Genomic DNA, 26,825 nt, shown 5'->3' with positions numbered 1-26,825 from the left:
CAGGATTGGACTTTATGCCACAAAAAAGGTGGGTAGGCCAGGCCGGCTGCTTTCTGGGTTGAAGCAGCAAAGGATTGTGGGAGGGCAGAAATGGCCAACAGCAGGCACTGGCTTGTTCCTGTGCATTTACTCAGATTTTGAGGTGGCGAGTATGTTCTTTCTATGCTGTGGACATGCTGTCACGAGGCTGTGGGGCTGACTGCTACCCTGCGGCCTAACACGCACTGGAACTGGCAGAGCTGCAGGAATCTTGCAAGCGTTTAGGCGAAAGACATGCCTGCGTCTCGTTCTGGAAGGAATATGCTGTATCACTGGTCTGCTGAGCTCTTCTGCGGCGATGGGAATGGGGTAGGACAGACGGAGTGGGAAGGGCCAAACCATGATTTGCATGGCCAGGAGCTCTTGGTAAGACAGCCAGTGGGAAAAAGTATCAAAGACGCATAATGAAAATCTACCCCAAACTCTTGTGTTGGAGGAGGTGAAGTGTTGCGTGCTGTTTTAATCTACTTACAGTGGCTGAGAAGGGCAGAATGGGTCCGGTGTAGCTGCGTCCCAGGCGTCCCTGGTCACCTGACTTGGGAGCACTGCCATCTGTCCGGCCAACAGCAGGGTAGGCGGGAAGGCACCCGGCACCAAGTGTGTGTGCTCAGCCCGCTGACCCTCGACAGCCCAGCTCTGCTCTTGGAGCTGGATGAAGGGCAGCCCTGGGCCGTACGTCGCTGCCCTCAGCCCGCTCGTAGTTCTTGGACAGGGTATTCTGCAATTTCTTGTTTTTGTCTGCTGAATTAAAAACTGAGGTGTGAGAGTTCTTCAATGGGCAAAATAGACTTTTAGTGAATTAATTTATAAAACCAGTTATTTGTGAGTATGTGTTCTTTGGGAATAAGCTGCTCATTTAAGAGTGAACGGTCTACCAGTTTTACCAGTGTTTCAAATGTCCATGCTCTCTGCTTCCTGTGCCCTCTTGTTTTCCTGCAGAGATGTAGAGGTAGTTTTTAAATGACAGAATTCTAAGCACTTGACTCGTTATATTTTACTGAAAATCGGTCTGTCGAGGAGGAACATGATTTCTTGAAGCAATGCATTTCAAAACCAGCCTTAAACTGCAGCCTGTAAACCACACAGCCGGCCCTTAGAGCCACGTCCACTCACTAATGTGCAGCCTCGCTTGCCCCCTGGCATGAGCCAGTTAGTTTTTTTTCTTTTTAAAAGATTTATTTATTTATTTGAAAGAGTTACACAGAGAGCGGAGGAGAGGTTGAGAGAGAGAGGGAGAGAGAAAGGTCTTCCATCTGCTGGTTCACTCCCCAATTGACCACAATGGCCAGAGCTGTGCTGATCTGGGGCCAGCAGCTTCTTCCAGGTCTCCCATGTGGGTACAGGGGCCCAAGGACTTGGGCCATCTTCTACTGCTTTCCCAGGCCATAGCAGAGAGCTGTATGGGAAGTGGAGCAGCCAGGTCTCGAATCGGTGCCCATATGGGATGGCGGCATTTCAGGCCAGGGCGTTAACCCACTGCGCCACAGCGCCGGCCCCGCAGGCCATTCAGTTTTATCCTCAACCACCTCTAATTCTTTTTATTTCCTAATTGGCTGACATTCATTTGATGTCATGGAATTTTTTAAGGTGTTAGAATTGGATAGAAAAGGTGAATATTGCATCTATCCTGACAGTTACTGTACGAAGCCGACCCTTTCATGACGCAGCCCTGGTGTTGATGCCAGCTGGGCTTGTTCTGTGCAGGAAGACATTATGGATGTTCAGTTAACTGGCTGGAGTTGTAATCTTACAAACAAGGCAGTGAGGACACTAACTCTTTTTCTTTTAAGGCTCCAAGAGGAAGCTGCTTTCTTGGCCTTGTTTTAGGCTTCAGACAGGGCAGCAGGTGTAGCCTATGTCTGGCATATGACTTAGGTGTTCCTATTTTCTTCTCCTACCTTTCACCCCTTAAACTTCCAAAGTATAATACTTGCAAGCTGGGTCTAGTGTTGTGGAGCAGCAGGTTAAGCTGCCACCACCAACATCCCACATGGTGCCATTTCCTGTCTCGGTTGCTGCACTTCCTATCCAGCACCTGGGAGAGCGGCAGAGGATGGTCCACATGTGTGGCCCCTGCCACCCGCACTGGGGACCTGGAAGAAGCTCCTGGCGTCAGCCTGGCCCAGCCCTGGCTGTTGCGGCTATTTGGGGAGTGAACCAGCGGACTCAGAGCGCGCGCTCTCTCTCTCTCTAACTCTTCCTTTCAAATGGATAAATAAATCTTTTACAAAATCTCTGTTACTACCAGGAGGCATTTAATCAGTTAATTACAGAGAACATGGCCATTTCTTTGATTCTGGAATGTACTTTGCTTTCCTCATGTTCTACTCTATTGTTCTTTCTTAATGGTTTATAAAATAATAATGTAATGGAATGGTGCATGGAGCCCTGAGTTCAATCACTTGTAAGATGCAGGTCTACATCATTTGTGTCCGTCCCAACAAAAGGGTAACATCTGGCTAGGGCGAACCTGCTGTCAGTCAGGAGAACCTTGTTGATTATCGATCAAAAACTGTGACTGAACCAGAGTTCAGCATTTGTGTGTGTGTGAGTGTAAATAACTGTTCTTAATCAATGTTTAAAAATTAGGAATGAAAAAGATATTTCTGGTATTTCAATTTTTGTGTCAAACGCAATTGTTCACTCCAAATCTTCGCCTTTAGAGAAGAACTAAATGTGTAGAAGTTGCATGGGAGAAAGAGAAAGGGTCAGTTTCAACTCAGAAGTTCACAACATACAAAGAATTTATTTATGCAATACAGACCTTTTCTCAAATGTTTATCACAGAATTCCATACAGCAGTCTACTAGAAAAGTAGAATTATACAACACCAAAATAACATTGTTTCTTAGTACAAATTGCTAATCAAAAGGAAGGTGGAGAGAGTTCAATAACAAATAGAAGATAAAACAGGTGTTGCTTCACACAGCACCTGGTGGCCCTCCGTTCTGGAATGCCGGGGGGAGGGGGAGCCGCACAGTCAGACCTCAGGTGAGCTTTGGTACTTGCATTTACTTCAACAGAAAAATGAAGGTTGTGAGCCCAAGAGCCTTTCCATAATTTCACTGTGTTGTGCTATGAAGACGACAGATCAGGGAAAAAAAGGTAAATATTTCACACTTGCTATAACTTAAGATCCTTTATGTTAACCACACAATAAAATAAAAGAGCCTTCCCCAAATCATAATTTTCTATGACTAAAACATGCTTAAAGAATAATATTGATAGAAATAATTCATTGAGATGTCTTAAATTACATTTACCATAATTTACCCTTCCTGTTTAAATCCCAGGAATTCAGTCCTGAAGAAGCACAATTTGGAAAAATACAGGACCCGAAGTACAGCAATGAAATCCCCCTGCCCCAGTATTACAACCCATTTCCCATGTTCAAATCACGTGTTTCTCAAGATTACGCCTAAATGGGAAACGTTTTCATAATAGAGCTAGAATCCGTGGGTCTGCCCGCTCCACTGTATGTTTCCATAATTGGTGAAAATAGATTTCTTATTATGACTAAAAATATAGATTTTTTTTAAACTACAGAACCCAGCGGCCAGTTTTCTGCTTTGCTATCCTCCCCCCACCCCAAGTGTCAAGCAAAGTCTACAAAAATAGCAATTGACTTTAAAAAATATTTTGCTTCTTCGAGCAAATTTCAGTTACATTCAGATGTGACAGCTATTTCTAACAGAACGATGCTTGGGGACGCCCCCTGCCCAGCCGGGGGCAGGGCTGCTGTGCAGTCGTCACCGTCAGTAGCGGGTTTGGTATTCGTGATGCCACCGGTTGAAGTCGTTGTAAAACAGAACGATGCTGCCTGAAGCCATGCCGGCAATGATGCACCTGGGGGGGGGGGGGCACAGAGAGAAGGGGAGGGGTTTCCAAGGCTGTAGTTCCTAGGAGTCGGCTCCTGGAGAACAGCCCGCTCCACGTCCTCCAGCAAACACGCACCATGGCAGTCAATCTGCACTGAGAACTAACGCGAGCTTTTGCTTGGGTCAAGGCATGATTTCATGGACATATTTACAGCAACAGTGTGGTGTTGCAATACGTGCATACGTTGTGCAGTGATCAAATTAGGACAACCATCACTTCACATACTTACCATTTCTTTCTGCTGAGAACATTAAAAAAAATCCTCTCTCAGCTATTCTGAAATACACATTATTGTGAACTGCACCCTACTGTGTCTTGAAAACCAGACTCTGTTTCTCCTAACTGTAACATCACACCTATCCACCTCCCCCTCACCCCCACCCTCCTTCCATCTCCAACCTCCGCCAATCGCTGTTCTCCTCTCGACTTCTGGGAGATCAACTTGTTGAGAGCCCACATATGAGATTATGTGGAATTTGTCTTTCTGTGCCTGGCTTATTTCTCCCAATATAATGTCCTCTAGGTTCATCCACGTTATTGCAAATGACAGGAGTTCAGCCTTTTTGGTGGAGAAACAGTATTACATTACACACACACACGCCACATTGTCTTCAGTTGTTGATGGACACTTAGGTGGAGGCCCTCTTCTGGCTACCGTGAGCAGTGCTGCAATAACAGTGGGAGTGCAGAAGTCTTGGGGCAGCCAGACTGCATCTCCTGTGCTAGATCCCACCGTGGGATTCCCGCATCATGTGGCTGCTCTATTTTCACTCTGTTCTAAAGGATGGCAAGGAAATTAATGCCAACAATTTTGGCAACTTATATGAAATGCATGTATTTTTTCAAAAACACAAATTAAGAAAACTTACATGGAAAGAAAAACTTTTTTTTGACAGGCAGAGTTAGACAATGAGAGAGAGAGAAAGGTCTTCCTTCCATTGGTTCACCCCCCAAATGGCTGCTACGGCCGGCACGCTGCGCTGATCCAAGCCAGGAGCCAGGTGATTCCTCCTGGTCTCCCATGCGAGTGCAGGGCCCAAGGACCTCGGCCATCCTCCACTGCCTTCCTGGGCCACAGCAGAGAACTGGACTGGAAGAGGAGCACCGAGACAGAACCCAGCGCCCCAACTGGGACTAGAACCAGAGATGCCGGCGCCACAAGCAGAAGGATTAGCCTAGTGAGCCGTGGCGCTGGCCAAAAGAAAAAATTTAAATACCACATATGTATTTAAAAAAATCCGCGCCCCCCCCCCCGAGATAACTAAAGGCTTAAGTAGTTTCACTGGTGAATTCTAAGCATTTAAAAAAGAAATAGTAGCAGAAAAAAGAATAAAATGCTCTTCTCATTCATTACAAGAGACCAACAAAACCTAATAGAGTACAGGAAGCAAAAATCATAACTATAGTCTACTTAAGAGAGGTGAAAAACCCTTAACTACGCATATAGCAAATCAAATACAGCAAATAAAACATGAATTTTTAGATACTTCTTCTTCTGTGTACCTCCTCTCCTGCTGAATTTGTTCTGGGTATTTTCATGATGGTGGTTACCACCCCTCACCTCTAATGTAGGACTCCCTAAGCATATCTTGTAGGGTTGCTTTGTTTATATTGAATTCCCTCAGTTTTGGCTTGTCAGGGGAAGTCTATCTCTCCTTCATGTTGGGTGGATAACTTTGCTGGGTATAGAATTCCTGGCTGGCATTTTTTTCTTCCTTTCTTTTTTCATTCATTTTTCTTCCTTTCATTGTTGCATCCTTTGCTCCTGTAAGTTTTCAGCCAAGAAGTCCATCCATAATGTAGTGGGGATTCCCTTGTAAGTGACTTGACACTTTGCCCTTGCTGTGTTTAAAATTCTCTGTCCTGTCCTTTGGACAGTTTGACTTTAAATTAGAGGTCCTTTGGGCTTCCTGGACCTGAATTTTGAACATTTTTAGCAATTATTTCATGTTTTTTCTACACCTTTTCCCTTCTCTCCTCCTTCTGAAATACGTAACTACAAATGTTTGCTTGCTTATTGGTGTTCTGTAGGTTTCAAAGGTTTCCTTTGTTTGTTTTTTTTTTTTTTTTTTTTTTGGACAGGCAGAGTGGACAGAGAGAGAGACAGAGAGAAAGGTCTTCCTTTGCCGTTGGTTCACCCTCCAATGGCTGCCATGGCTGGCATGCTGCGGCCGGCGCACCGCGCTGATCTGATGGCAGGAGCCAGGTACTTATCCTGGTCTCCCATGGGGTGCAGGGCCCAAGCACTTGGGCCATCCTCCACTGCACTCCCTGGCCATAGCAGAGAGCTGGCCTGGAAGAGGGGCAACCGGGACTAGAACCTGGTGTGCCGGTGCTGCTAGGTGGAGGATTAGCCTAGTGAGCTGCGGCGCCGGCGGTTTCCTTTGTTCTTAAAATCCTTCTTCTTTATTGTTGTTACTGCTTTTTGATTTGGTCTGACTAGGTTATTTCAAAAGACCTTGTCTTCAAGCTTATTCTTTCTTCTGCCTGTTCAATTTTGCTACTGAGGCTCTCAACTGTATTTTATACTTCATATACTAAATTCTTTACCTCTAAGATTTTTATGATCTTTCTATTTTTCATTCACATCATGAATTGTACTAATGCTGAAATATCTGTATTCTCTTATCACATTAAGGTTCCTGAAAATTATTAATTTTTTGGTCAGGCAACTAGTTTTTCTTTTTCATTTTTTGTGGTTTGTAGCTAGACTGACTGTGTTCCTTTGTCATGTTACCTTGTTTGTTCATGCTTCTTGGGCCCCTGTGTTGGTTTTTGTGCATCTGGTGGGTCTGCTGGTGATGTGTCCCAGGGTGTTGGCTGGATAATGCTGTGTTGGCTGTGGTTCTAGGTATGGGCTCTAGTGTGGTATCTGCATAGCCTCTCTACCATTCATCAACATTGGTGATATCTGTGGGTATTTCAGTGGCCTAGATGGCAGTGGGTGTGGGGCAACACCATCAGTTGGGACGCAGCTCCCTCAGGTGGGGCAGGTACACCGGCTGCTCTTTGAGTGGTGTTCCTGGCAGGAGGGTGGGAATGGGGGTACTCTGGTCAGTTTTTGCAGGTTGTGTGAGTGTGGGGCCAGGTGGGTGTGATGCAGTGTGCTCAGTAGCAGGGTAGGGTGGGGAGCCTGTGTCTGAGGGCAGCTGGCAGTGTTTAAGGGCTACATGAGGTCTCTGAGGTCTGACCTGCTCAGGGAGGTCTGCCTAGCTGCTTCCTAGGGCTTAGGGTCGGTGAGAATGTGCATCTGTTTGTCAGGGTCTCAGTGGGCTGGGCTTTTGAGAATGAGTTGCTCAATTGCTTCATGGGGCCCCAGGAGGTTTGGGGGCCACCTGTTGCTTTCTGGGGGTCTGGTGGTCAACCCACTCAAGGCAGGCTGCTCAGCTGCTTTTCAGGGTCTTGGGTGGGTGGGCAAGGTTGCTTGTCTGATTCTGTTCCTCTCTGTGTGCCAAGCAACTCAAGGTTTGTAACCTGGTTGTTTCCCTGGGCTGAGAACATATGGGCAAGGCCATCGGGCTACTTCTGGGGTAGCGGGGGGACGGGCAGGGTTGCCCAACTGTTTTCTAGGTCCTCCACTGCCCAAGCTGCTCAAGGCACGCTGCCCGAGTTCTTTCTGGGGCCATGGGAGGACGGATGAGGACTCCTGGCTGCCTCACAGGACCCCAGGTGGGTGGCATCTGAAGATGGCTGTGTGGAGAGAGCCAGGCTGGCTCTTTCTCTAGGGCAGGTCAGCACTGCGGTAGCCCAGCAGTTGGCTATCCTGGGCTCAGCAGGGTTCTCGGGCAGTAACTGCATCACGTGTCTGTGGTCCAGTGGACACTGCGGGGAGCCTCTGCTTGCCCCTTTCCTGCTGAGCCAGGTCCCTCTTTTAAAAAAAAAATATTTATTTATTTGAGAGGTAGAGTCACAGACAGTGAGAGGAAGGTCTTCCTTCTGCTGGTTCGCTCCCCAATTGGCTGCAACGGCTGGAGCTGCGCGATCCGAATACCGCTATCCCAGGCCACAGCAGAGAGCTGGATTGGAACAGGAGCAACCGGGACTAGAACCAGCACCCATGAGATGCTGGTGCCTCAGGCAGAGGATTAACCTACCGCACCACGGCGCCGGCCCCACCAAATCCTTCTTGAGAGAACAGCAGACGCTGTGTGCTTCGTTCCCTTCCTTACAAAGTGTTGCACATCTTCGTGCTCTGCACGGTGTAGACCGTGTTGCTGTCCTGCCTGCTCCCCAGTGGGTGGGGTTCCCTCTCTGCTGTGCCCCTCAGGTGGGGCAGGGATGCTGCCAGCAGCCCCTTGGCCAATGGACTGCTGCAGCTCCGGAGTCTCAGTCCAAGGTACCGGCTTAGGGTCAGGGGCCATGGGCTCTGCCCAGCGCGGGCTTTCACTGTGCTGGGCCAACTTCACTTCCTCTCTGCTCCCTACAGATGTGGCTCTGCAGGCTGGCTGCTTGGCAACTCTGTTTCCAGCCCTCGCAATGCATCTTATTGTTACTCAAATCCACGAACCAGTATCCCTCAGCGGCTCCCCCAGCTCTCGTCAGGAAGGACTGGTGGCCGCACCGCTGTTCGAACTGGTGTCTGCGCAGAGGCAGCGCCGGGGGCTCTTGCTCAGCTACCCTTGCTCTGCCTCCTGTGCGTCCCACTTTCTCATGACGAAGGTGAGCCCGAGTAGGCACGAGGAGCCAAGCCACACTTACGTTTTCTTATCGAAAGAGCAACTATGTACAGGGTAAGTTCCTCTAACCCGAATATATCTGATAATTTCTAAGGGGCTGGGCTGGTGAGACCTGGCCTTTACACAGGATCCGATCAAAAGAAAATCCCCACAACTCAAAGGAGTCATGGATGGAGGAGGCGGCGCACAGTGACAGAGGCGGCATCTTAACAGGTTCGGAATCAGTGGTGACCAGAAAGGTGCTGAGTGTAACTCTGGCTGGGTGCTCCGCCAGGAGCTTCTGTGTCCGCTCCGGTGAGTCCTCCTGACACGGTGACTCAGTGACGTGATCACTAAGGACAGCAGCTGCTGCTGGCCATTCCTGGCCCCGAGCACGTGCAAGGAGACATGGAGGGCAGTAGTGGCCTTGCGGCTCTAAGGCAGAGCCCAGTATCTTTTTTTTTTTTTTAATGTTTACATTGATGCTCCTCAATTTTTTTTTAAAGGTTTATGTATTTATTTGAAAGGGAGAGTTAGAGAAAGAGAGAGAGAGGTCTGCCATCTGCTGGTTCATTCCTAAATGGCCAGAGCTTGGCCATCCAAAGCCAGGAGCTTCTTTCGGGTCCCCACGTGGATGTGGGTGCAGGGGCCCAAGCACTTGGGCCATCCTCCATGCTTTCCTAGGCCATCAGCAGGGAGTTGGATCAGAAGAGGAGCAGCTGGGACTAGAATCAGTGCCCATAGGGGATGCCAGTGCTATGGGCGAAGGCTTAGCCTACTACACCACGGCGCTGGCCCCAAGCCCAGTACCTTAGACTTTGCTCTGAGTAGCTGGGATAGGACAAGCCCTTTGATGTCATATTCAGTATCTTTCCTAGTATCTCATATCAAAACTAGAAACTAAAAACATCACTATCAAAAGTCAACTAAACACAAAACAGTGGTAATGAGGAAATTAAGGCAAGGCAGGCATTTGGAACAGTGATTAGGTAGCTGCCTGGGATGCCTGATGCCATATCTGACCACCTGGTTCAATCCTGGCTATTTGGCTTTGACCCAGCTTCCTGCTGGTGCACCCCGGAGGCAGCAGATGATGGCTCAAGTGCTTGGGTTCCTGCCATCCATGTGGAAGACTTGGATTGGGTCTGGGCTCTTGGCTTTGGCCTGGTCCAGCCTTGAGTGTTGCAGGCATTTGGGGAATGAACCAATGGATAGAATCATTCACTCTATGTCTCTGCCTTTCAAAAATGAAAATGAATAAACACAAATTTATTTTTTAGAAAACCTTAAAGCATACAGAAAACAAATAGAGAAGTGGCAAAAATTAATCTTACTGGCAATTTCTTTAAATGTAATGAGATTAAACTTCAGCCAGATGCCAGAGAGTGGCAGAGTGGATTAAAAAACATCCAATTAAATGCTGCGTATAAGAGATGCACTTTAGGGTCTAGCATTGTGGCACAGCGAGTTAAGCTGCCGCCTGCGAAGCTGAAAACCGATATTGGAATGCTGATTCAAGTCCCAGCTGCTCTGCTTCTGATCCAGCTTCCTGCTAATGTACCTGGACCCCTGCCAACCATGTGGGAGACCAGGATGGAGTTCCTGGCTCCTAGCTTCAGCCTGGCCCAGACCTGGCTGTTGGCAGCCATTTGGGGCGTGAAACAGCAGTTAGAAGATCTCTGTCACTCTGCCTTTCATATAAATTAAAGTTAAAGGATGGAAAAATATATTCCAAGCAAATAGTTGTAAAAGAGAGTTGAGGTGACTATACCGATATTAGACAAAACATGCTTTAAGTCAAAACTGTTGCAGGAGACAAGGACACCATATATATTGATAAAGGGTCAATTTATGAAGAAAATAGGGGGCAGTGCTGTGGCATAGTGAGTAAAGCTGCTGCTGCCTGCAGTGCCAGCTTCCCATATGGGTTCTGGTTCAAGTCTCAGCTGCTCCACTTCCAATCCAGCTCTCTACTATGGCCTGGGAAAGCAGCAGAAGACGGCCCAAGTGCTTAGATCCTGCACTCACGTGAAAGAAGCTCCTGGCTTCACGTCAGCTCAGCTCTGGCCATTGCAGCCAACTCGGGGGTGAACCAGCGGATAGAAGACCTTTCTTTTCTGCCTTTCCCTCTCTCTCTGTAACACTGCCTCGCAAACAAATAAATATTTTTAAAAATTATCAAGAAAATATAACTGCATTAAATATTAGAGCCCCTAGATATATGCAGCAAAGATTAACAGAATTAAAGGAAAACCCAGTTCTACACTAATGCAGACTTCAATACCCATTTTTTAAGGACAGGTAGAAGAACCAGAGAGAAGAGAAGTAGGGATGTAAAGGACATGAACAACCTATAAGCTGGTTCAACCTAACATACACATATACAACACCCATCCTACAGAATTATACATTTTTCTTAAGTATATATGAAACAGTCCCTAGGATAAACCATTTGTTAGGCTACAAAACAAGTCTTAATAATTTAGAAAGACTGAAATCATACAAAGTATCTTAATGATCATTAACAGAAGGAAAACTGGAAAATGCATAAATATGTAGAAATTAAATAATGGGTCAAGGAAATCAAGAGAAATTAGAAAATACCCTGATAAAGTGAAAATGACAACATGCTGAATTTTATGGGATACAGCAAAAGCACTGAAAAATAACAGATCAGTAACCTAACTTTACACTGTCCTTAAGGAATGAGAAAAAAATAAAGCAAACTAAACCCAAAGCTTGCAAAGGGAAGAAAATAAAGACTATGGCAGAGATGAATGAAAAACAATACAGAAAAGTCAATGTTTGTTCTTTGGGAATAGCAATAAAACTGAGAAGTCTTTTGCTAAATTTTCTAAGAAAGATAACTTGAATTACTAAACTCAAAGTTGGGATATTACTACCAATTTTGCAGAAATGACAAACGAGAATTTTAATAACACCCACAAACTGGACACCTCAATGAGGTGCACACATTTTCAGAAACAATATACTAAATCCTGAAGAAATACAGAAATCTGAATCAAGCTTCACTGGTGAATCCTCCCTAATATGTAAAGGAATAAAACCAATTCTCGCAAATCCTTCCGTAAAATTGAAGGAGGGAAACGCTGCCTAACTCACTCAACTAGGCCAGCACTTCCTCAACATAAAAACCAGGGAAAAAGGACACCACGAGAACAGAACATTATAGACCAGCTTCCCATAGGAGCACGGACTCGAAATCCCAGCAAACTGAGTTCACTCTTCCATACCGTGACCAAATGGTATCTCTTTCTAGAATGCAAAGATGGTTTTACATGCATAACTCAGTACCATACACCATATTAACAGAATGAAGAAGGGACCACATGACCATCTCAAGTCATTCAGAAAAGGCATTTGACAAAATTCAACCTTCTTTCATTATAAAGAAGAAAAAACACCCAATACACAGGACCAGAAGGAAACTACCTCGAATGATAAAGAACATGTATGGAACACCCAGAGCTAACCTCATGCTGAATGGTGAGGAACTGAAAACCGTGTCCTGAGATCGGGAACAAAATGAGGAAGTCGACTGTCGCCACCTGCATGCAGGGTAGCCCTGAAGTCCTAGACAGAGCTGTTAGGCAGGAAGACTACGAGGCAGTCATCCTGGAGAGCAGTTACCGCTGTTCCCTGATCACATGATCTCACAAGTAGGAACTCCTAGTGATGCCACCAAAACAAAACTTAGCGCTAACAAGCAAATTCTGTAAATCTGCAGGACACACAATCAACTGCATTTTTATACCTCAATAATATTAAGAACAGTTCCATTTATAATGGCATCCGAAAGAATAAAATACTTAGGAATAAATGTAACCAAAGAGAACACTGGTATACCAAAAACTGCCAACACTGCTAAAAGAAAAAGAGACATAAATCAATGCAAAAATCGCCCACGCTCATGAATTAGAAGACAATACAGTTAAGATGCCAGTACTGTCCGGAGGGATCTGCAGGTGCAAGGCAGTCTCTCTGAAAGTCTCAGTGAAGTTCCATCAGACCTGGAAAGCCCAGCCTAAGGTTTATATGGAATCTCAGGAGACTGCAAACAGCTAGAACAATCTGGAGAGGGAAGAGCGAGCTTGGAAGTCTCACAGTAGCCAATTTTGAAACCTATTACAAAGCTAAGGTAATCAAAATAGTGTTGCATTGCCATAAAAATGTACACAGAGAACACCAGAATAGGCAATTTAGAAATAAGCCCTCAGGAGCTGGCGCTGTGGCACAGTAGGTCAATGTCCTGGCCTGAAGCACCGGCATCCCATATGGGTGCTGGTTCTAGTCCCAGCTGCTCCTCTTCTAATCCAGCTCTCTGCTGTGGCCTGGGAAAGCACTAGAAGATGGCCTAAGTCCTTGGGCCCCTGCACGCGCATGGGAGACCCAGAGGAGGCTCCTGGCTCCAGATTCGGCACAGCTCTGGCCATTGTGGCCAACTGGAGTGAACCAGTGGATGGAAGGCCTCTCTCTCTCTCTGCCTCTCTCTGTCTCTGTGTAACTCTGGCTTTCAAATAAATAAATAAATCTTTAAAAAAAAAAGTCCTCAGACATTTGGTCAAATAACTTTAGACAGTGTGCTGAGACCACTCAATGGGTGAAAGGACTGCATTTTTAACAAATGGGGCTTGGAAAACTGAGTAGCCACATGTAAAACAGTGGGCCCTTGCCTACCACTACATACCAAAATGAAACACAGGAGGGTCAAAACCTGAACACTAAACCATAAAACTCTAAGGAGAAAACATGGAGGAAAAGCTTCATGACACTAAAAACAGGCAACAGAAGAAAGCAAGTTGGAATTCTTAAAAATTAAGTTTGTGTGCATCCTAAGGACACTACGAGGACAGTGAAAAGAGAACATCAGTAGGGGAATGTACCAAACCAGTGCAAGACCACATGATACAGATTAAGGTAGCTATCTTCAAAAAACCCAGACTACAGCAAGTGTTAGCGGTGATTTGCAGAAGTCAGAACCCTTTGTATTGCTGGGAGGAATTTGAAATGGTGCAGCTACCACAGGAAACAGTTCTGGAGTCCTTGAAAAATTAAACTTAGAATTACAGTATGATCCAGCATTGTCACTCTTGAGTGTGTACCCCCAGGAACTGTACACTTGTGTTCACAGCAGCATTATTCACAATGACCAAAAGGTGAAAACAACTCAAGCATCCACTGAGAGATGAGTGAATACACAGTCTAGCCACACTACTGCACACTGCTTAGTCTTCCAAAGTAATGAGAAGCTGATACGTGGGAAAGCATGGATTAACCTGAAAACATTATGCTAAGTGAAATGAGCCAGGCACGAAAGGGTAAATATTATGTGACTCCACGCACAGGAGAGGCCTGGAAGAGGCAAACATGGAGGCAGGGGAGTGGAGGAGAGCTACGAGGAGAGACTGGTGAGGGGCAGACATTCTGTAAGTGGACAGCCGTGATCGTGCGACGTGGTAAACGTACTCACTGCCACTGAACGGACAGCCTTTAAATAAAGGCTTAAATGGTAAACTGAGTTGCCACAGTTAAAAAAGCAAAACATGTCACTACATAATAAGTGGAAATAAGATGGAAAATAAAATAAAAATATAAAATAAAATAAAAAAAATAAAGATTGCCACAAGCCAAATCTCCGTGGCATCCGCATGGACACAGATGAGGCATTTTACACTGAACACGTGTACTGCTCTCTACATCTTACTTAGGAAGACAGACACTTTAAGGAAGTACAAAAGGCTTTGTAGCAATGTATTTGGAGCCTTTGCTACTGAAATGCTTTCTATTCCTTGAGAACCTGGTTGGTTTTGTCCAAGAGAGGTGACACACTGACTACAGAATGCTCTGATTGCACAGGTGACCCCCACAACCCAACTCATCCAGCACAGCCCCGCCCTTTACAGAAATTCCCCCTGCAGATTTTTAAGTCCCCAACAGTACCCCATGAGCCCCGTGTTACCTCTGGTCGTGGGACAGAGCCATGGCCCGGATTCCGGCGTCGCAGCCTGGATAGGCAAAGAGCTTCTTGAGGTCAGACACTTGCCAGACCATCACCACGCCGTGGTCTCCCCCTGTGAGCAGGTACTGCCCGTCGCGGCTCAGCTGGACGGCCTGGAAGACACAGCGGCACTCAGTAGAGAAGTGGTTCTAGGGACACGTGGCACCGCTCTGTCTGCTTAATTCTGACACTCCACCAGCTACCGCAGGGCAGAAAGGACAACCAGCAGGAGAAATCTTCAGGGGTTTTAGGAAACCACATGTTGTAGGAGATATGGCATTTTTCAAAAACCAAAAAGTGAGGCCGTGCTTGCGGATCTTTTGGTTTTTTATGGATGATGTGGCAAATTCTCCTGGTTCTACAGAAGTTTCTTGACTGCTGCATGCCGTGGCCCGGGGCCAGCACCTGGATGGAACCTCCTGGCATCTCCCGTGGATGTGCAGTCCCACTATGTACCAGAGCTCGGCGGCCAGGGCTAGCTGCCCACACGCCCGCACGGTGGTGACTGCCAGTGAGGCGGCCAGCCAGCAGCCTCAGCAGGCCAGCTGGGTTCTGGCGGCACTGGGGAAGGCGACTCTGGAGACAGCTGCGCCTTCCAGGGTGACTGGCCCACAGGGGAAGTGTTTCACTCTAAGACTGACAGTGCTGCAAGGGTCAAGCAGTCCACGTGAGTCTAGGCCACGCACACCTACTGCCCCGTCCATCCCTGCCAGCGATGAGCAGATGGGGCACACTCGGAATCTGCTCTCTGTAAAGCCGGCATCCACAAGGGAAAGCCTGGGGACAAAATGCAGACCCTCACCTGTCTGCGTAAGACCATTTCCACGTTTTTTAATGGTTTCAGAAAGAATTTTTCATGACACACGAGTAAGCTATGACTTCCAACGTGCATGCCGTCAAGGAGACTCTCTCAGAACATGGCCACAGCTGTTTGTTGCTGCTGCTTCCACAGGCAGGTGCCAGGGCTGACACAGAGCTCCCAGAGCCTGCACGCTTTACTGTCCCTTCACAGGAAGAGTGCTGCCTCCTGCCGTGAACCGTCTCCTCTACACTGAAGGCCACTCAGCGACTCCTTCCTCTCCCTGAGCCGTCCCTGCAAGCCTTCTCTTCCCAGCTTACTGCGATACGCATTTCCTTTCTTTGGCTGACTGGCATCAGGAGTTCTATCAGTCGCTGCAAACACCTGCCATTTGGGGTATAGCTGGGCACAGCAAAATGGGAATACAGATTGTGCCGGCAGGAAAGAAAACACTTTAATTCCTGAAAAATACACTATTCTGCACTGAGATTTAGCATGGTTGCCTTAAGTCTTCAGTTTACCCTTTGATAATTTTTTTTTTTAATCATAGAAGAGGGTAGGGGCCAGCTTGTGGTGCAGCAGGTTAAATGCTGCCTGCAAAGCCAGCACCCCAGATGAGTGCCAATTTGAGTCTGGCTGCTCTGCACCTGATCCATTCCCTGTTAATGTGCCTAGGAAAGCAGCGGAAGATGGCCCAACTACTTGGACCCCTGCTCCCATGGGGGACACTGGATGAAATTCTTAGCTACTGGCTTCGCTTGGTCCAGCCCTGGCCCTTGCAGCCACCTGAGGAGTAAAACAGTGGGTGGAAGATAATGCCTGCTCGCTTGCTCTCTCTGCCTTTCAAATACATATTTTTGAGACTTTACTTATTTGAGAGGCAGAGGTCTTCCATCTGCTGGTTCACTCCCCAAATGGTGGCAATGGCCAGAGCCGATCTGAAGCCAGGAGCCTCCTGCAGGTCACTCATGTGGTAGCAGGCGCCCAAACTCTAGGGCCATCTTCCACTATTTTCCCAGGCCATAAGCAGAGAGCTGGATCAGAAAAAGAACAGCTATAACTCGGACGGGCAACCATATGGGACGTTGGCACCACAGGCAGAGGCCTAGCCTACTACGCCACAGTGTCAGCCACTAAATATTTTTTAAAAGGGCTGTTTCGTATTCATTCAATTCATATTTGCATAAGTGCCAACTTTTAGTAGTGTCTTAAATATATCTTATTCTCTAAGAAAAAAAATCCGAGAAATACAAACCTATGTGTTGAAGACAGTTACATATAAGATGTGATCCTCTAAGTCTTACTAACTAAATGCAAATATTAGGATTTTTCAACATGAGTAAGAATCAATATCCTCTCCCCCCATTCAGTTCACAAATGCAACCTCTAGGGGTGTCTGGAACCTACAATGAAGACCAGGGCAAATAACGGTTTGCTACGCTTATAAAATTCAGCTGATGAAAATCCATTAACCTTAGCGTTGTGGTTCACTTGGATGTTAGACTTGAGGCTCTTTACAAGGATAAGTGCTATATTAAAACCATTCATCTTGAAGGCTTTGTGCTAATAGAGAATCTCTAATCCCACTTCTGTCTGGAATTAAGGAAACCCTGGACTTTTAGGACTAGGCATTCATGAGCATTCAAAACATTTTGTTGGCCTCTCCTTACCTAACCCTGGGGCCAGTTATCCCCCAAACCACCCTCAGGGGGTCCGAGTGCTTATCACCTTCTCTGCCTTCGCCTTTGGGGTGGCTGTGACTGCAGGCTTAAGAGGACCCAAGGGAGCAGCTCACCCCATTCTCCGAAACCCTCAGTGCTGGGGCCTGCAACGTGGCCACTCCGTTTTCAGAGAAGGGACCAGCAGGCCAAGGCTGGGGCCTACTCGGCCTAACACAGCTGGACGGCTAAAGCCTAAAATCCAGAGGGGAATGACAAGGGCTGCAGGGTGGAAGGGAGCGCGCGCGAGCGAGCCGCTGGGGCTGCCGGCACGGTTGCCGCCAGCCCAGGATTGCAAATTATTTTAGATTTATTAGCGCAGCTGACAATGTAATCGCAGCTCGAAGTGACGGATTGTCAACATTATTGTTGTAAAGAAACGAGGAAAGGAGAACCCTCTGATGTGCACTTGGTTTAAATGAAGTATTATGGGAAGGCAGGGAGAATCAACGCCGGGCATGAGCGCCGGCGAGGCGAGTGCGTGCAGGGAGCGCGGGCAGCGCCGACCAGACACCGGGGGTGCATGCCGACAGGGCCCGCCCTTTGACCCTTGTGGCCAGGATCGGGGCGGTTTGCAAAGTTCGTGGAAACTGCGCCATCTTTTAATCTCAGTTTTGCACAAACTTTTTGAAGTTTCCTCTCACGCAGTGTTTTTGTTTGTTTGTTTTTTTATTACTTCCTGACCCAGTCAGGAGGAGGAGGTGACCAGACTGGATTTGAGACACTGGGAGAACTGATGTCATAGCAGCATCTGGAACAGCATGCCTAAAAGGTCCTGAGCTACCCTAGGGCCACACGCGGAGGGCAGAGGTCCCCACGGCCCCTCTGGCTCCCCTGGCTCCCCTCAAAGCATTCGGCTCACATGCGGCCCCACCCCATTCTGGAGAAGGACGGGAACAGCACAGCTGCATTGTTCACCCGGGCCTGCGCGTTTGGAGGTGAGGAGACAGGGCCTTTACAAAGTAGCCCCGCAGAGCTCGGCCTGCCTCTAGTATCTGCAGGGTCCTGTCCTACAACGCAGAAGGGCAGCAGAAGCTCCACAGGCGACCCACTGCAGTGGACCAACAGGCCACACATGTCTGCCGGATGCACGTCACACTCTGAAGCCCAGCTCCCCTGACGGGGCACGGTTTGGTCTTGCTACTCGCCAAGCAGTCAGATCTGCAACTAGATGCTAGTTCTAAGTAGTCAGAATCCCTGTTTTGCCCACCTGTTTGACTGCAAAGAGAGGCCACTTTGGGGTGTCATCTGCTGTACTCTTAGCTTGGACACTCACAAAACAACAGCGGGCTGTGAGCTTTCTTGGATTAAAAAGCCAAACCTGGGCAGTGCCATTGCAGACCGGCCCAGATGGCTTCACAAGCCTTAGGGGAAACACTTCTGCTGGACAGCTGGCCCAGGGAGCACATGCACCCATGCACCGGGCACTGAGCGATGCTGTCAGCACTGCTGGCACCCGTGTGGCCCGGGAGGTGCTTCAGCCTTGGGCAAGTGCCGCCTACTGATCTGCCGCGGGCCTGGGGTAGTGGAGCCACTCCCTCCTCACTTGCCCCGTTTTGGGATAAAACTCCACAATGCTGGAGAGTCTGGAGGGCACTCACTCTTATGTTGTCATCGGTTTCCGTGGTGGCCTGGAGTTTTCCGTTCACGCTGAAGGTGCAGAAGAGGCCGTTTTCATAGAAGATGACGCAGTGACCCTCCCTGGAGGCGTGGATGAGCTTCGGTTTCAGGCAGTTTTCAGGGCCCTCCAAGGTCCTTAACAGGTCTCCATTCATGGAATGTATGAGACACGGCCCTTCTGAAAAGAGAGAGACAGAGAGCAGCTCAGTTAGTTGATGCAAGCAGACACGTGTGATCTGAAGGTTGAGAGCACACTGCGCAGGACCACAGTGCCACACCACAGCTGGAGAAGCCTTCGGAACAAAACAAAACTAAACCCGAGTCTCTTAGAGGAGCGTTCCTTTGCTAAAGCGCGCCTCTTCAGGTTTGCCGCTCTCACCTTCCACCCGGGAGAGGAGCGAAGCCAAGCCAGACACAGTCACACTCACTTTTCCTCAAGAGACAGGAAGTTACCTTACGACATTCCTTACGCCGAGAGGCAATCTATAAACGGGACAGACTCGGAAAGGAAGAGGACCAATCTCAGATCCTACAGCAGCTTGCTTCAAGGAAGGCTGGGCTGCAAACCATCGTGGGCTGCTGCAGACGCACCGTGACCTCTCCCTGCGTCTCCCAGAGCCAACGGCCATGGCATGGGGCCTGTGCGGCTTCTGCAGGCCTGACCCTTCTTCCCTTTACGCTGAAGCGGGGGGTGGGTCCCTGGAACTAGATCCTGATCCCCTCAAAGTTAACACAGGGATCCTCCTGCCATTTCTCCTTGGCAACCGGGTGAGCCCACTTCCTCTGCTGCCCCAAAGCAGGCAGCAGCTTCTGCCACTCCCAACAACCCAGGTGATCCCCACGCTGAGAAGCTGGGCACGGACCAGGATACCAGGATACTGCTGAAGGCGCACGTGTGGCACCTACTGAGTACCTGCTCCAGGACAGCAAGGAGCAGGGAACGAAACATTATCTGTATGATGAGTAAGATCTAAGCGATACCTGAGTAAGACAAGGTGGGTAACTGGAGACATGCCCTACTACTCTGCCAGCTAAGTCACTTATGGCCACATGGAATCATCGCCTGCTCCCCACAGCACTACTGAAAATGGGCTCTTTGGAAAATAAGGCTCTCGGCCCTCAGGGAGCTTATAAATTTTTAGAGCTCTCCAACGAAAACAGAAACAAGCAGCCTTTGTTTTGCACAATTCTGGAGTGCATGAACTTCAGCTATCTCTCCTGAAATAACATCAGCCACCCACAACACGGCTCACATTTCAGTTATCACAGTAATTGCAGAAGGTACACAGTTCTGTGGCCAGTGCCTCGGTCCAAAAATCACCATGTAAATGACAGATGTGTATCTTGACTGGTGACTAACACGTACTTCTTTCAAATTATGCTGGGGACTGGTCAGTGTCGGCTACCCAGTCGGGCCCAGACAACAAACAGTGCAGCTGGGCTGGCTCCCTGTCTCCCAGTGATAAAGCCCATGTGATATCTTACAAAAATGCATAATCAAATGTAAAGGGCACCGGACACCAAAGGTGAAACGTCAGGAAAGAAATGACAAGTGATAGAGCTAAAGTGGAACCTGAATAGAATAGACGTAGAGTTACAGAAGGAAGAGTTACACTCATGTTATGTGACACTTTTAACAGAAACGGAGAAACTGGTTGTCACAAAAATTACGTCTGAGAAGGAGAGACACCAGCAAAAGCCTGGCATCAAGGGAACCTTGGTGCTTATTTCATGACACTGAAAGCACAAAATGTTGGAAGCTGGCCCAAATGTATTAAGGAGTATAGCAACCCCCCCCCACCCGAGGCATAGAAAAGATACTCACTCCCGAAGCGTATCTGTTGAGAAAGTGATAAACATTATTCAAACTACTCTTGAAAAGTCTTTCACAGAGACATAAACTACTTTAATTCTCAATGTCTTTCAGTGTTTTAAATTATAAAACATTGAATAGATATGAGTCCCACGATTTTTTTCATGTTCCTTATATACAGGCTACTTCAGAAAGTTCATGGAAAAAATGGAATTAAAGACAAATTTATTTTGATACAAAATTTTTAAAATCCATACATAGCTTTTTCATTATATGTGTTTTCATTGATCACTTTGAAGACCCTTATATGTAAGGATTACATTTTTTTTGGTATAAAACATTTTTAAATTCCATTTTCCACGAACCTTTTGAAGTATCTTCATATTTAAAACTAAGAGAGTTTTTAAAGTTTTGACAAAAAATGTCAAAGGCCACGGAACAATCATAACATTTCACATTGATTGTTAAGATTATCTTGCATGGTTTCAGCTTCCGTGGTCCCTTTCACAGTGCTAGCACTACTGTGCAAAGCGAGTGTGGCTATCATAGGATAGCTTTACTGTCCGTGCCCACTTTAGGTTACATACACACCAGAAACTCATGTCAGCTCAGCATGTGTGAAATTATTAGACAGAAGAAGTGGGGGGGGGGGGGCTCCAGTAGTTACAGAATTCTTACTGTCATTATTACTATATCACTGTTTTGACCAACTAAATTTTTAAGTGCAATCCTTTAATATCTAGCATGCCTTGTTTGCTAGGCCTAGTTCAGGACACAGATAAGGTCCCTGAAGTGAGAGAGAAGCCTTAGCGTCATGACACTGCAGTGTGATTTTTCCGTGTGTTCAGAGCAGAGACAGATGAATAACTATTACAGTGGACTAAGCAATGAATTAAAAGCAGCTCTGCTCCTGCTCAGAAGCTGACTGGTTGCATGTGCCCTTGGAATGCTAGCTTAATATCTTTGGGCTAAATACAGGATGATGCAACTGGCACAAACCCTCGGGAAAGCCAGCGGAAGTCTCGTTCCACTCCGTTCTCAGTGCATTCGGGCCCCTACCTCGTCCTTAGATCTAGACGTTAACACAGCCATTCAGGAATCTGATGGAACCTGTCCACGTCAGAAATGAGAAGAAGAAACAAACACACAAACATGTCCCTGGTCCTTGTGATTTGTGAAGCAGAACTTTCCACAGTGAAGGAGATGTCCTACATCTGTGCTGTCCAGTATGGCAGCCACTGGCTGACCACTGCGTATTAGGCCGGTGCTACCAAAGTGACTTCATTTTACCAAATTTAGATGCCCTGGGTGCCTAGGGGCTGCCATAACCGACAGAAGCTTGAGAGGAAAGGTGTCCAATTCATCTTTGCTAGTACATTACGAGAAGATGTCAAGAAAGGCACCCCTTTTATGCAGGTGCCACAGGGTTACCTTGAGAGCCGCTCAACACCAGGCCCAGCTCTGCACACACCGCTGCACATGTGACCTCATAGTCGTGGCCTGTCAAGATGGCCCGAGGAGTTGTGGTCTCACCTTCAGGGAAAAAAAAAAAAAAAAAACAGACGAGAAGAACAAGTCAATTCAAGTTCACGCAGGTTAAATAACCAATGAATTATTCCCAATTCCCATCGTGCCTCAATCTTTAATTTACAGTTTGAGAATGTTGTTAAAAAAAAGATCCTCTTTTAGGAGCAGGCATTTGGTCTGGTGATTAAGACACCGTTTGGGGCACCACCATCCTATACTGTAGTGCCTAGGTTGGAGTCCTGGCCAAGCTCTCCATGCCAGCTGTCCTGCTAATGTGCACCCTGAGAGACAGCCTGGGATGGCTCAAGTCGTTCAGTGCCTTCCACCTACATGGGAGACCTAGACTGAGTTCTTGTCTCTTGGCTTTGGCCTAGCCCAGTCATGGCTATTATGGGCATTTAGGAAGTGAACAGTGGATGGGAGATCTCCATGTCTCTCTCTCCTTTCAAATAAATAAACACTTTTAAATTCCTATTTTATGACAAGTTTATGAAGTTGAGGACTATACATGGCTATATTTTAAGTATTTGATGAGCGAACAACAATGGTTGAAAATTCAGGGTTACATATGACAAAACGTGCATTCTGAAATGCCTCAGATGATTTCCAAACATAAAATCAGCCCTGTGATGAGATGATTTATGGATTGATGATTATAAAAGTAGGAACTTGGGCTTAATTTACATTTCAAAGAAAAGCTTCCTCTTCTCTTTCTCTTCTGTGGTACAGTGAAAACAGTCTCAGCTCATGGCATCTCCAAACAGCCCTCTCTTAAATACCTTCTGTTTTTTTACTGAATTTATGTATTTTCCTGATACATAAGTCTCAGAGTATATTTTTCAATGGTTCACTTAAAGAACAGAGGAAAACACCATACCCTTACATGTAATTCTACTGGTAGTGAATGGACGTTAGGGCAAGGGGATAGAGTCGGGGGTGCAGATCATGGGAGTGTCCAGAACGTGGGAGATATTTCAAAACATCCCCATAAAAGAAAGAACAAGTCAGCCTCCATCTCTGTCTCAAACTAAGAACAAAACTGGTGGGCTGACGGGGAACGTATACCGTGAGCGGCCCTGCATAGGGAACTGAAATAACAATGAGCTTGATCGGTGCCAAGCCACAGGAAAACTGGACTCTAAGACTAAACTAGCCCTCCACCCCTGTAGTCTCTAAGGACAGAGACAAAAAGCTTCCTAAACAGAACTAGAGAGCAGGATTCTATCAGCACTCCTTGATTTCCCTGATTACAACTGGTTTTATAGTGTGGTTGATAACTGATACTGTGTAATTCAAAAGGGGCCAATGTGCCCAGAAGGTAGGTCACTAGTACCTGCTTTGGAACTCTGTGGAAAAGAGTAACTTGGGCTGGCGCTGTGGCGCAGCGGGTTAATGCCCTGGCCTGAAGGGCTGGTATCCCATACGGGCACCGGTTCTAGTCCCAGCTGCTCCACTTCCGGTCCAGCTCTCTGCTGTGGCCTGGGATAGCAGTGGAGGATGGCCCAAGTCCTTGGCCCCTGCACCTACATGGGAGACCTGGAGGAGGCCCCTGGCTCCTGGCTTCAGATCGGCACAGTTCTGGCCTTTGTGGCCAAATGGGGAGTGAACCATCAGAAGGAAGACTCTCTCTCTCTGCCTCTCCTCTCTGTGTGTAATTCTGACTCTCAAGTGAAAAATAAATAAATATTAAAAAAAAGAGTAACTTGTTACCCTAAACCTGGACACTTGGCTGTGCTTGGAGCCCACCCACGGTAAGGAAGAAACTCTGGTAGCTCAGGGAGAGCCCATTGGAAACTCATTGTCCTTAGAAAGGCAATGTTGCTGTTAAAAAGGCTAATCTAGGGGCCAATGCTGTGAGGGAGAGGATAAAGCCGCTGCCTGCAGTGCCGGCATCCTATATGGGCGCTTGTTTGAGTCCCGGCTTCTCCCCTTCCCATCCAGCTCTCTGCTATGGCCTGGGAAAGCAGTAGAAGATGGCCCAAGTCCTTGGGTCCCTGAACCTGCATGGGAGACCTGGAAGAAGCTCCAGGCTCCTGACTTCGAACTGACCCAGCTCCGGTTATTGTGGCCATTTGGGGAATGAACCAGTGGATGGAAGATCTCTGTCTGTCTGTCTGTCTCTCTCTCTCTCTGTAATTCTGCTTTTCAAATAAATAAATCTTTTTCTTTTTTCTTTTTTTAAAGACTAATCTAGCCTCCACAGCAGGGTTCTTTTACAATAGGCCAATGGGTTCTCTGAAATTTTGTGCAAAATATATGTAAATGCTTGTTTTTCTGGGTGGCAGGGGAGAAAAACAGGTTTCACTGAATGCACGGAGATCCAGGATCAAGAAGGCGAGAAGCTGCCACCATGAAGGCAGCAGTGTGCTTTCTGTGCCTCCAGTCCCACCTTTCCAGGTCTGGCACTGCAGCGCGTAGTTGCAGTGCTGTGTCCCCACGAGGCTCGGTGACTACAGGTACTTAAGGAGAAGACTTGGTCAAAGGGGCCTCGTATCAAACTGTGCCCCACATGGGCTGGGCTGCAGGCAGCTAGAAGGGGGAACCATCCTACATACTACATGAAATAAAGATAAGGAAATACATGGAACAACTGGTTTGGTTTTATTTGATGCCACATTTAAAATTTGTTTGGAGAGGCAAACCCACCTTAATTAGAAAGTTTTCTTGACATTTCCCAAACCAGAAAGAATTTGTCATAGGAACATTTTTTTTTCTTAAAAAGTCCACAAATTTGGGAGATTTTAAAAGAAGCAAATCAAGTGAGCCAATATGAACTGCTTAACTTTTTGTTAAAGATAATTCTTGCCATCAAATTTAGAAATAAACATGTTATACTCTAAAAAGTAAGCAATACTCAAGTCCTGATTCAGGATTTCCCCCTTTCTCAAGAAGGTCTACTACATTCCACAGAAATACCACACAATGTTATTTTTGAAATTACTGCCTTCTTATACCTTTCTTTAGGCAACTTCTAAAAAATCAACAATTAAAATCATTAAGATCAAAGAATACATTTTTGGTGTGACTGTTCCTTTTTTTGTTTTGTTTTCCTAAATTACCGTTTTTACAGGGAGTGAGATTTCACTTCAAATTGGATGGTCTTGGAATTCCTCTGCTAAGTGAGGGGTTGAAGGGAAGCTGACAGCGAATGAAAGCAATTTATGCGTAAGCCAAGGTAAACAAAAGGCAGGTGGGTACTGGCGGACCCAGTGGGCATCAACGTGACGCATGTCAGTCTGACTTCTTCCCTAGATCTAAGACCGTTTTCTCAGGAGCATGGTAGAGGAAGGGAGACTGCCGTCCAGTACATTTCTTTCCTGAGCATCGAAGTTGAAATGTTGAGAGCTTTCCATGGCTATGGAGTTTTAGGAGGCCTATGATGAACCCCAGAAAAGCGGGCTTCAAAAAGGTCAAGCAAATGTGTATTACGAAGAAACTATGTGTGGATTTCAAAATGTCTTTGCACCATAGTAAACTTTTCTTTTAATTCCACTTTTCCAAGAACTTTTTGAAGCATCCTCACAGATAAGCATTGTTTCATGTAAACTTGTAACTAAGGGTTTTCTAAGTAAATTTTCTTACAAAATTTAGTATCCAAGAATCCAAACTCTATCAATGGTTTTTCACTCCAGAAATCAGAAGATGCATGCGTGTAACAGGGTAATTTTGAAACTGAAAAGGGTTTTTCTTTTCCAAGGGCCTGATCTCTAAATAAGGAACTGTTCCATGCAAGGACTTCAAGGTTTGGCAAAATGTTTCCTAATCCAGGAAGCAGGTTAGACAGTTCAGGAAATACAGAAAAGAACGGAGAGGGAGAGGGAGAGAAACAACAAATTAAAAGCATAAGGACAGACTTAGGATCATTAGGTTCTTCTCAGGTAACTGGTTTCACAATCACTCAGTGGATTTCCAGTAAAAAGACTGTGCTAGTTAAGCTTACTCATCTATAGGAAATGTACATTAATAGCCTCTAAAAACCCACATGCAACAATGTAAAAGATTATTTCCTTTAAGAAAAGCTGTATCCAGTCCTGTTTGAGGCCTGAACTTTGTGCTCGCGGTATTATCTGCTCCGCGGATAGAGCATTCCTTACGTTTTCTCATTAGAGAACATAAATACCTGTTGATAAGTTCCAATAAGCCACAGAGCTCTGAATATTACCATTTCACTACAGCAAACACACCCATACGATATGGGATGTAAATCAAGCAGGTCTAGGTTAAGTGCAGTGGACACCATCGGAAGCTCCTTGGAATGGAATTCCCCGGCGTGGAGTGGAGAGAATCAGCGGCAGAGCGCAGGTTCTCCGTGGGTTCCCAGGGCCCAGCTCTGTTTCTCTGTAGCTCACTGCTATACAGCACCGTGGCTCACAGCCGACGCCACATGACGGCGCGGGCATCCGCTGCCCCTCGGCTCTCCCTGCGCCTTGTCGGCCTAGGGGGAAACTACTACCTTGAGAAAGGTGATTCTGGCCACGTTCGCTTCTCAGACTGCAAAGCTATCACGGCTCTCTCACTGAAGTCCCTAAGCCAAATGACAGGCCGGGGGCGGGCGGGGGCGGGGGGGCGGCGCATTCTGAGAAAATACCAGGTTAATTCTTTTGATAACAGTCTGTGATATGATACGGCAGAGCAGATTCCCTTAAGAACCTTTCAAAGTCTCCCTGCTTGAAAAATCGTCGTGGCTTTCCAAATGCTGAGAGAAAACACTTATCTTGCTGCTAGTTTAAGGGGCAACACTTCAAACCCTGCTTGC

At 46.8% G+C, this 26,825-nt stretch overlaps 1 protein-coding gene across 2 annotated transcripts in view; it reads right to left on the bottom strand.

The window, feature by feature from the left end:
• Positions 1–2,765: 2,765 nt before the first annotated feature.
• Positions 2,766–26,825, bottom strand: part of LRBA (LPS responsive beige-like anchor protein) — a 751,045-nt gene continuing 726,985 nt past the window's right edge. For both annotated transcript variants that reach the window (XM_051819347.3, XM_051819348.3), the window contains exons 53-56: positions 21,974–22,075; positions 18,711–18,907; positions 14,554–14,705; positions 2,766–3,885 (exon numbers count right to left, since the gene is read on the bottom strand). In XM_051819347.3, coding sequence (XP_051675307.3) covers positions 3,795–3,885; positions 14,554–14,705; positions 18,711–18,907; positions 21,974–22,075 — 542 coding nt within the window. In that variant the 3' untranslated portion in view covers positions 2,766–3,794. The remainder of the gene's footprint in view (positions 3,886–14,553; positions 14,706–18,710; positions 18,908–21,973; positions 22,076–26,825) is intronic.

This window comes from Oryctolagus cuniculus, chromosome 8 (assembly GCF_051225735.1).
Source record: "Oryctolagus cuniculus isolate XC-2025 breed Fujian yellow rabbit chromosome 8, ASM5122573v1, whole genome shotgun sequence".
Classification (NCBI taxonomy): Eukaryota; Metazoa; Chordata; class Mammalia; order Lagomorpha; family Leporidae; genus Oryctolagus; species Oryctolagus cuniculus.
The sequence above is the reverse complement of the archived record's forward strand: the minus strand, read 5'-3'. Positions and strand labels throughout refer to the sequence as shown.